The following is a 10,972-nucleotide window of genomic DNA, read 5'->3' as shown; positions in this document are numbered from 1 at the left end:
CTTCAGTGAGCTTTAATGAGCTTAAAATGTGTGTGGTTATATGGCCCCTTCCCCCAGATTGTGTCCCCATAACCATAGGGCAAGAAGGATTGCCTGACCCTTAGACGCTTACTGATCCGTATCATTTGAATACCATTAGCCCGTTTTAGAGTTAATATGACAGGTTGCTGCATTCTTGTAATTGAATCTTCCAGTGTCTGAAGCATTGTTGGCATGCAGCCTGCAGCAGCGGATAAAACTGTTGCCTGTATTATCCTGGGCTACCTCGTGTTCCCTGCCATCCTCTTGTTGCACTGCAATGGGAATCAAGAACACACCCAGCTCCTGGTCCCCATCTGTTGCAGCATCATCTTCAGCAGCACAGCCTAAAATGCTTTAATTCAGTTGCCTTTTCGAAAAGGCTTTTCATGCAGTTTGTCTATGGACATTTCAAGCCAGGCTGCGGGATTTTGCAGAGCTGTAAGTGAATCATCTGTGTTTTGTAAGAGACTCCTTGTACAGGGAATGAGAATATGTATTCATTTGGGGGGTGGGAAGGAACATGAATGCACTGCAAGACCGCTGAGAGCAGATATTCTTCTGTCTGTATGAAAAGAAAAGCATGGTCTGTGCATGTTGTAGTTTGGGGGGGTGGGGGTTGTCTTGTTTTGTCTCTCTATGCATGCCTGGCACAGTGCTTTTTTAGATCACTTAATTATGATCGATGGTTCGAGGCAGAACAGTTTTTTTTTCTTGTTCAAAGATTTTTTTTTTCCCTTGCATAACTTTCTCTTAGCAATTTGCAAAGGGAGATGATCTTTTTGGGGTGTGTATGAATTTCTGCTTAAAGCCATCTGGTCTCTGATTCCTGCACTGTCTGTTCCCTTACACTGCTTGTCTAGGAGAAACCAGAACCGCTACCTAAAACTAATTGCTGTTACTAGTTATTGAAAAACCAATAATCCTGGCTTGCTGGAAAGTTCATTTGTTTTAAAATTTTATTTTGTTGATTTTTTTTTTTTTTTTCTAATTTGAGATTTGACATTTGTCTTACTAAAGGTCCGTAATGCTTTAAATTCTGCTGCATAGTTTCCCTTCCATTTTTCTTTTATGTTACCAGACTTAAAGCTGAACACACACTAATTCACCTTGAAGTTAATGGGCCTGTGAGCTACTGAGTGTTTTGTAAGGCTCGGGTAGATCATCTCCCAGCATAATGTTTGAAAGTGCTCTCTTGTCTGAGTTGTGTTAGAGGGGATACGTACAGTCTTACTCCAGTATACAAGGCAAGATATTTTGGCGTCACCCCTATATTTTGCTGGTTCATCACTGTGTTTTGGCTTCTGATACATTTCAGGTATCTGGCAGGGTCTGAGATGAGAGTATCTGCCCTTAGAGAACTGATCTCGTATTCAAACAGCTGCTGCCCCAGATGGGTGCAGAGCCAAGAATCCAATGAGAGAGGCTGCTGAGTGGAGCTGGAAGAGACTTAGCACACGGGGGAGAGCCAAAAGGTCTTCAGTGACTGAAACTGGGCAGTTTGGGGACCAGGAGCATCTGGGAAGAGGAAATGACTGGAAAGGGAATGAAAAATACCCTACAGAGAGAGTGCCAGGCCCTTGTTTTTCAAAGTATAAGCTTGAGCAGGAGGCAGGAATCCAGAAGGAGGGAACCTGTCATGCTTATTTTTGTCTTGACTTTACTCAAGATGCATAAAAATCAGTGACTTAAAAATATAAAAAGCTTTTATCTGTAATGCATATATTTTCTTAAAATAATTTAATTTTAAATAGTTTTTAAATGGAACTAGGGTAAAATTAGGCCTTAACATAGCTTGCCATAATTTGGAATTTAAATTAAATGAAACATAAGCAGTTATGTATTTGTTGTCAGTTTTAAAGATAGAGGCACCGCTACCCAGATGGGAGTCACTGGTTAGTACCAGGATACAAGAGGGGAAAGTGCAAAATCCAGTTTTGGACAGCAGCAGCTTTGTCATCAGGTGCAAGAAGAATATTTTCTTAACTTGGTGTGAACTCCCCATTGAATGGACTAGTCAAAGTGAAACAAAGAACGTAACTGGAAGTTGAAAAACATGAAGACTTGTTTCCCTCTTCTAATTTGTGAAGAAGAGGAAGATTAGTTCTACTAATTCTAAAATTGTGAAGGACGTAATAACCAAAAACATTTCAATTTATTAACTACAGATACTACTTTTTCTTAATGAATCAATTTTAAATGCAAAGCATATTTTGAGAAACTTCAATTGATTTCTGCTGTATCCAGCACTTTTTTGGAAGATTTATTTAATGAATAATAGTACAACTTAATTTTTTGTGTGTGTATTTGATTTTGAATTCCAGTTTCCATCCTAATACAGCTTGAGACAAATCAAGAATAAAAAGAAAAACCACTCTAATATGTTTTTCAGTAAAATAATATAAAAGCTGAAAAATATATATTGAGTTACATCATTGCTGAATTAAATATGTGTAGATACAGTGGATCCTGGTGAGAAACAAACTAACAAATGTAATATAAAGGTTATACTTATTTCAAAAATTACCATTTTTATTGGTGTAGAGCAGGGGTGTCAAACTCATCTGTGCCCCTGGCCTGGATCCCAGTAGCAAGGACCTTCATAGGCTGGTTTGGGACCTGCAGTGTAGGTGCTAGCGCAGCCATGGCTCACCCCTCCCTGCATGCATCTCCAACCGGGCTCCATAGCTGGGAATTCACCCGACCGGCTGCCCCTGCTCAGCCTGCCTCCAAATTCCCAACGCCACCAGGCATCCCAGGGCCTGGCTAAAATGGCTCTGTGGGCTGAATCCAGCCCTTGGGCCAGATCTTTGATACCCCTGCTATGGGGTACTGACCGTCCTTTAGGAAAGCGTTTGAGAGATATGAATGCAAAGCAAGATTCAAATCAGTGATTTGAATCAAAGTTTCCTGCTTGGTGGTTGAAAATCAGTACCCCTAGTTTGACTGCTGTTGTATAGAGGTGTTTTGTGGGTTGCTTCCTCATCCCTGTAGAACTTGGGGGAAAACAGGAAACCTGCTTTCCACTTCCGAGTACGTGACGAGGTGCGCTGCAGCACTGAGGGACTGTCCAGCCGAGCTAGTGCTTCTCTCTTAGAGAACTACAGCCTCTAAACAAGTTTTAATGGAATAAATTGGGGCTATAGCTTCACATCGTTGTCGCCATGATTACCCAGCACAATACTAGTAAGAGAGTCTGTTAAGAATCAAACACTTTTGCAGTAGCAAGCTCAAGTTGTATCTAGCTATTTCCAAGCTCAGGGCACATTGCCAAAGTCTCTTTGCTCAAGCATTTTCTATATTGCCAGAGCAGGCAAAAATGTCCGTAACACATTCAAAGAGAGAAGCTAACAGCTAAACTAAAAGCAGGTTCACCTATTCAGCACTTGCTGTAATTTAGAGGCTATGTACAGTGACCAAATGTCATGATAAGCTCTTTAGAAATACCTACATATAGCTAGAGATGCAGTTTAAGTTTTAAAGTCCGGATTGTTGCCTGAGCTTGGTTCAGTTTGCTGTTCTTTTCTCTGCAGCATATATCCCTCCTAATTGCTTTGTCAAGGGGGCAGTGGCAAATAAGATGAGGGACAACAACAGAAACAACTGATTCTACTGGCCTGGCAAATCGAATGTGGTTAACCTTGTTATTTCTAAGGTGAACACAATTTGCGGAAAATGTAGTAAAAATATCTTGAGCTTGAAAAGAGAAAAGTTATAACTCCCAAAGGGTTACAGCAGCTTGTATGGGAAAATCTCTGTTGTAATATTTTATAGAGGATGTAGGTTGATAGTTGGAAATAAGTTCTTATGGGTCATTTTGCTCCTTTCTGTTCTGTTTCTAAACTAGACTTGTTAGATTGGTTTCATTAGTGATTAATTTCTTCAGTAACGGTGAATAACCCTACCTGCTCTATTTGCCTGATTGTTTTCATGGGTATGGGTTTCCTAACAGAATAATATTTTAGTCACCTATGTGGCTCAAGGCCAACACTTGTTACTGTGCCTTCAAAATGTCTTTGAGAGAAAACCAGATCTCGGTGCCACAGTAGGAGTCTGAGTCAGCATCAGCAGAGAATGCTGAGAGGAAGTTAAGTTCTGGAAATACAATATTCTTTGGTCTTTTCATAATCTGATGCCACAACCATTTGTTTTACAGATCTTCCAAAATAGGTGAGGTCTTACCTGTTGGCTTGGCAAAGTTTTAACTGGCAATACGCTAGATTTTTAAAATGTTTTCTCTCTTATTTTAATTGAATACATTAGCCTGTGTGTCCTTTTAAACATCCATGATCCATATTATGCTTGATGCAGAATTGCTGCATGCGCCGTTCTGCCTTCAGAAGTGACTGCATTTTCATGGGGGGACGGCTATGTTAATGAACCTCTCCCTGTTTGTTATTACTGCAGTAGCATCTATGACGGGGTGGGCAATTATTCTGGCTGGAGGGCTGCTTAATGAGTTTTTTGATGAGTTGTCAAGGGCTGCAAGAGTTGCCCCACCCCTTGACAGGTGCCCTCACACCCACACTTTGCCTACCTGAGCTCTGTGCTCCGGCTGCTCCCCTGGGCGTTCGCTCTGCGCTCCTGCCAGCCCCAGCTGCGACTCCTGCCCCTGCTGTTCCCTGCCTGCTGCCTGGAGTGAGCGCTGCAGCAGGGAGATGAGGAGGAGCCACTGGACACCAGGGAAGCCAAGCAGGTCCCCCGGCAGCTGCAGCAGTGGCAGCAGGAGCCCTGCCTGGAAGCTCTGTTCTGTCTGGGCCAGGCCCTTCCGCTCAGGAGGGTGGGTTTACAATTAATTGGTGGACACCCGCAGTCCAGATGAACTTGCCTGGCAGGCCAGATATGGCCCACAGGCCATATTTTGCCCGCCCCTGATCTACTAGCACCAGGAAGATCAGTGTCTCATTCTGCTAGTCCTGGCACAGGCGCCCAGCATATGTCTACCCTGTCATCAGAGATGTAACGGCTCTTTGGATCAATGGACCTGATGTAGCTTTAAATCAACAGGCTGTACTTGTGCGGCTCACAACTCAGTATGGGCCAGCTACCAAATATTTACCAAGGGTGTCAGGTGAGTTTTGCAGCCTCCACAGGACCTCATGCTCCTATGGCTGCACTGCAATTGGTACCCAAGCTGCCTAGTGTAGAGGTAGCTCAGGTATGTCAACATGAGTTGAGTAATATTTTCGATTGCAATGTAGACAGGCCCGTAGACAGAAGAATCTATGTTCTACATGGAAGAGAGAGACGTAGGAGAATGAAAGTAGTATTGCCCTAATTTTATATACAGTAGAGAGAGACAGAAGATTAAGAATGTTGCCCAAGATCAGGCAAAGTCTATGGCAGAGTGGGCAGTTGAATCCTGATCTTTATGGAGTCTCCATCCAGTATCTAACCTACAAGACATCCATTCTGTAGTGCCCATACAGGGAAATGGCTTGGATTCCTACAGGCTGAGAGGTGTTAATATACCTTGTAACATGACACCACCAACTGGAAAAAGTAACCAAAATAAGACATCTCTTTTCTCACAGTTTAGTAGTTGCATCAGTTCTTAACATTTCCTAGGTCAACGTGTGGGAATTTAGGTTCTGCAGCTTGAGGTTTGTACCACACAGGTCTATCTGGGCTTATGCATTACACAAGTGTATCTTGAGGGACAAGATGAGCTGATTTTTAGTTCAGTTGCAGGCCAAATAGCATAGTATTTGCTTGCATGTTTCAGATTATCTTGTGAGAGCTTCCCTTTGCTGCTTGAGGGGGTGTTTTTTATTTTGGCAGTTGCACAATTATGTAAGTCAAAAATGGGGAGAGAGGCAAAGCATCTTTGTTGGAAAGAAGAATGGCATTTACCTTGTAGGCCAGGAAGCAGAAAAACAAAGCCCCTCTGCATGTGGGACATGACAATAGACTGGTATGCTCAGTGTATTTTTATATCCATTGCATTGTAAGTCTACGCATAACTATACCAAACAGGTAGCAAATCCTAAAGGGTTTGCATTGTGCAGGCACAGGACGATACAGAATCTATGTGGTGCTCTTTACCTGGACCTCATTAAAAATCTCTTTCAGGTCTTCAGTGCACAGTAAGCCCCCCCTTATTTCCCTTTTGAGGGGAAAGTGAATGCCATCTTATGCTTGCTTGTTCATTTGTTCATCTTTCTCTCTTTTTTTTTTTTTTTTTTTTTTTTTTTACATTTTTTTTTTTTTTTTTTTTTTGATATCTAAATATCTTTCTCTTTTTAGTTTTGAGGGATCGGTTGATCAAAGCAGGACCATTTCCTGCCTCTAGACTTCAATAACTTTGTTTCCAGCAGGAAAGGTTTCTGCTAATCATTAGGATTATTCATGGGTATTAACTAAAAACAATATAAAAAGCAGGCAACAAGCAGCTGTCTTGCTAAGTGCTGAGAGCTAGAAAAACAATACATCACAGTCAAGTGTTTATAACAGAGCTTTTCTGCCTGGTATAAATCTCACTCTTTAGGCATGCATGCATAGGGCAGATTTCTACAGCCCTTTCTCAGATAAAATTCCTATTGACATTAGCTGGATTTTGTTTTTCCTGAGGAAAGACTTTATGAGAAGTCTTGGTCCATAGTGAATGAGGAAATCTAGGCATAATATCTGTTTTGAAAATAGAAGCTAAATTACTGAAACATTTGAAGGGCTCCTGATGACCCTGCTTATCTAAGCTACCTCATATTGGTATCCATTGCTGTAGTATTTCAAGTTTCTGCTACCTTTTGATGTAGATGATCTCTCGTTGAGTTCTGTGCTCTCTTTCTTGCTTTTAATTTTGTTGAACTATTTACAGAAGCACCGTTTGATAGAAAAATGTTTGTTTTTTCTTGATTCCTTTCATGTTTCTGGTCTGTGTAGCCTATTTGTATCAACCAAGATATCTCAGTGATTCCTGATGGCATTGTGTGTGTGTAGAAGTGGAATATTTGCACAGCTTCTCCCTACTTATAGGGAAAAAGGGTGTGTTGTTGGTTCCCTTTTAAATTGGTTTCCTTTTAAATCCCTCATCTTCACTCATTTAACTTTTCCTTCCATTTTTGAGTTGTTCGATTTTTACCTTTTCCTTTTCGATTTGTCTTGGGAGAGATACTTGACTGGAAGAGTCTTACCAAGGAGGAGCTTGGATGAGATAGCTGGGCCCTCTAGAACGCTTTGCACTGAGAGTCTGATCCTGGGTTGTTCAAGCAGTGGCAAAACAGTACGACAAAGATACCTGTACGTTTGGTCCTGGGTCAAGTAAATAACATTAATACCATTGCTGGGTGCTGGATGGATAAACGGTCTAGCATCATCCTAGGCTATTAAGGACTCCGAAGATCAGAACTAGGACTTCACTTTGCATTTGGAAACAGTTAAATAGCCAGTGGGGTTCAGGGCATTCTGGAGCAATGTATACTTGCTTGTCTCTCTTGTATGGCCAACAGCAGCTGCTTGTCAACCAAATTACAGCTTGTAAATGGCAGCTGAATTCCAGCCTAGGTAGAGAGTTTGCAGAAGCCCAGCCTGAGGAGCATGGGTCATGGCACCCAGGGGGCAGAGGAATATCTGGAATTTTATTCTCTTTCTCTTCTGCTTGCTTTCTCTGCCGTTCTCTCTCTTTCTCTCTTTTTTTAATGACATTTTGTTATTTACACGTTAGCTGGGTTGTCCATCTGCTGTTGTAATAAACACCCTGTCAGTCACAGCAATGGCTACAGTTCCTTTCCTAATGCAAAGGAACCAAAACACAGGCTGTTGCATGCCTCAGGCTTTTTATTCATGTCCTGTCAGAGAGACCTAAACAATATTCCGTTATTTACTGCTGGGCTTATGGAACAGGGCAAAATTATTCATCCTAATATTTCCATGCTGTCTCAAGGCCTTTGGACATTTTTTATTAACTTAAAAGCGTGTGTGTGTGTGTGTGTGTGTGTGTGTGTGTGTGTGTGTGTGTGTGTAAAATATATGATATAAAGTATGGGTCCCTTAAGCAAGCCAAACATGCCACACAAACCTGCCCCTGACACCCTTTTCAGAATATACCCAAAATACTTTCAGACGAGAATTGTCCAGTTCATTCTATTGGATTGTGCATTGTGACGCTTGTAGCCAGACTCTTTACTGATGGTTATTCAGGTGTGTTGAGACAGAGCTATGATCTTTGCATAAAGACTAGAAGAATATGCCGTCTCGGAGAGCTCTGAGATTAAAAAAACAAATGAAGAATGCAAATCCTCTCATCTTTCTGGTGATGAAACTCACATGTGGCCTGATCCAGAGTGGTGAATTCGGTGCAAGTTGCTAGTGCTCAGCATCTCTGAGAGTCGGCCTCCTGATGACTGGTTTGGTGCTGCTGTCACTAGGGGGGTGTGGAGGCTCACTGGACTATTGGTATTCATAATCGTAACAAACTCTTTTGAACAACCGCCACCTGGAAAAATATCTTGGAACTATTGGCCTTATGGCTTTTGTTTAGGAAGTTTGTCCATAGTGAAGTAAAACAATAGCAACTCAAACTGGGCATACAATAGGCCTGATAACTAAGTGGTGTCAGTCCTCATGGCCCTTAGAGCTGCCAACAAAAGTGCCTGTCAGTGGTAGTTGTGATGGTGAATTTCTGAAGTGGGCACTTTTTTCTCCAAGAACTGGACTAAGGCTGCAAAGTTTGTTTTACGGAGGGCACTGAATAGTCATACAGTAACTGGTAACGATTGGCATATACTGAGATCTGGGCTAGATTTTAACCAGCAAGACAGAGATCAGGATAGGGCCATTGGACTGGAAGGGGCCCTCTGTGAAAGTCTTCACATCTCATTTCCACCCCTTCAGCCCATCTGGTACGACCACCGGCTTGTTTCTTTTAATACAAATATCATTAAAATTAATATAAATGGGAAATTAAATGGGTTAGAAGAGCTCTGCAAAGTACAAATCTGGTTTGTATGAACCTAACAAGCACGGTACATCTGTCACTGCCCACTCATTGAATCATACTGAGATTTAGTCACAAAAATCTAAAACCTCATAGGACAAGATATTGCGTTCTCTCCAAAACCCCAGTTTCTTTCAGAGTAACAGAAGTGGGGAGACGAGAAGAAAAGGAGTAAGCAATTATGCCGCTGGGATGGACAGAGTAACACAGCAAATCAGGCAGGTCTGTGGGTAGAAGGTAGTCAGTCATTTATCTGAGTTGCCAAAGCCTTCAGGACTTTTTTCCCCCCAAAAATCATCCATATTTTATGCTTCTAATGAGAACAGAAATAATTACTATGTGTTTGGAAGCAATGGTTGCCATGTGCAGGACTCTTAATAAGATAGATTTTATATCAAGTTTGAATTTGTACTTGGGCATTAGGAGAATCGGGTTTTATGTATCCTACAGGGTGTTGAGGAGAGATGATTTCTTAAAGAGAAGGCCCTCTATGATTTCAGAGCTACAGAAGTATAGCCCTCATCCTCAGGAACGTGGGTCATCCATTTAATCTTGGTCGAAGTGTGGAATGCAAGCCTTACATCCAGCTGAGACTTCCAGGGCATTACAATTATAACCCTGGCATGGAAGCTAGTGGCCCATGTCCTAATCTGTTCTGTGCATTGGAGATTTTTACAATAGGCTATGTAGTCAGAGGCTGCTGTTATGAAGAATGTTGGTGTTTGGGTAAGCATAAGGATCCAGCATTTACCTACTGAGGTTCTTAACAGCAACCCTGATCCTCCAAGAGTACTGAGGGTTGCCTTTGTTCAGAAAATGTTAGATAAGACTAGCTAGAGAGCAGATTCTTAGAGATCTCGGAGAGTCTGGTTCTGCTGGGTTTTCAGGGCGCCATGTGAGATCAGGTCTACTGTCAGCAATTGGAGATGTCACTGGCTGCTGGCAAACAGCACATTTTGTTCTCTTTGTCATTAAAGAGAAATCCAGACAGCAGTAGGGGATGTTCTCCATGCTGAAGGGCTAGATTAGCAAAGGAACTCAAAGGAAACATCTCTTCCTGGGTGGGTTAGGATCTAGGGGCGTTTGCACACAAGCAGTGAGACTGCTCCAATGTGCTGTAATTACAGTGTGTCAGAACAGACTTGATTAATCAAGTCTGCTGGAGCATGGTAATGACCATGCTCCAGCCGACTCCAGTGTCTCGTGCATCAGTGTCCCTTTGCCTCAAAATGGTGGTGGAAGCTCTTTAACTAAAGTTTGTTCAATGAGCTTTAGATAAAGCACCCCCACTGCCGGTTTTAAGTGAAGGGATGCTGATACATGAGGCACTGCAGGTGCTTTAATTAGAGCAGATCTTGGAGCTGCTTTAATTAAAGCACCCTCCCTCCTACTCCTGGGGCACGTGTATAAATGCCATAGGGTCTTATTCTTCAGTGCCTTGCAGCTTCTGCATGAAAATATGTATAAAGAACTTCACAGCTTACAAGGTCAGCTCTTTACTACAGCAGTCATTTACTACACAAGAAGCCAGGCAATGCAGGGTGAGGCCCCTGGTGTATTACTAGGACTGTGATCTAAGCTCCGATCACATCCTTAAAGATTTAAGAGAGGGGACACTCATGGCAGAGTGGTAATGAACACCTCTTCTAATGAATTTCTGTTTGTTGGAACAGCAATTCCAATACAGGTACAATTTATCTTTCAGAAACAGTTATCTATGACTTTTAGGCCTATGTAAAATACAAATTTTACATTAGTAGAACTGTATTTGTTAGGAATGCAGGTTTTACCAAAATAGTTAAATTGGTACAGCCCCTAGCACTGATGCAGTTATGTTGCTATAGATGTGACTTATGCTACTATACCCTATTCGTTTTCCTGTGTAACATAGGACGCGTTGGGAAATTTGGTCGTCACACCAGACCACAAAGCTAACTTGTTTAACGATTTCTTTGCCTCCGCCTTCCTAAGTAGGGACTAGAACAGCCACCTTCCTGCTGGGCCCCCCTCGGGCCCTGG

At 42.1% G+C, this 10,972-nt stretch overlaps 1 protein-coding gene across 1 annotated transcript in view; it reads left to right on the top strand.

Annotated features, from left to right (window-relative positions):
* Positions 1–405: 405 nt before the first annotated feature.
* Positions 406–10,972, top strand: part of PRKAG2 (protein kinase AMP-activated non-catalytic subunit gamma 2) — a 375,527-nt gene continuing 364,960 nt past the window's right edge. Inside the window, exon 1 of the mRNA XM_019508123.1 lies at positions 406–459. Coding sequence (XP_019363668.1) covers positions 421–459 — 39 coding nt within the window. The 5' untranslated portion in view covers positions 406–420. The remainder of the gene's footprint in view (positions 460–10,972) is intronic.

Source organism: Gavialis gangeticus, unplaced genomic scaffold (assembly GCF_001723915.1).
Source record: "Gavialis gangeticus isolate Ggan-Ray unplaced genomic scaffold, GavGan_comp1, whole genome shotgun sequence".
Classification (NCBI taxonomy): Eukaryota; Metazoa; Chordata; order Crocodylia; family Gavialidae; genus Gavialis; species Gavialis gangeticus.
This window is presented reverse-complemented; position numbering and strand designations above follow the sequence as displayed.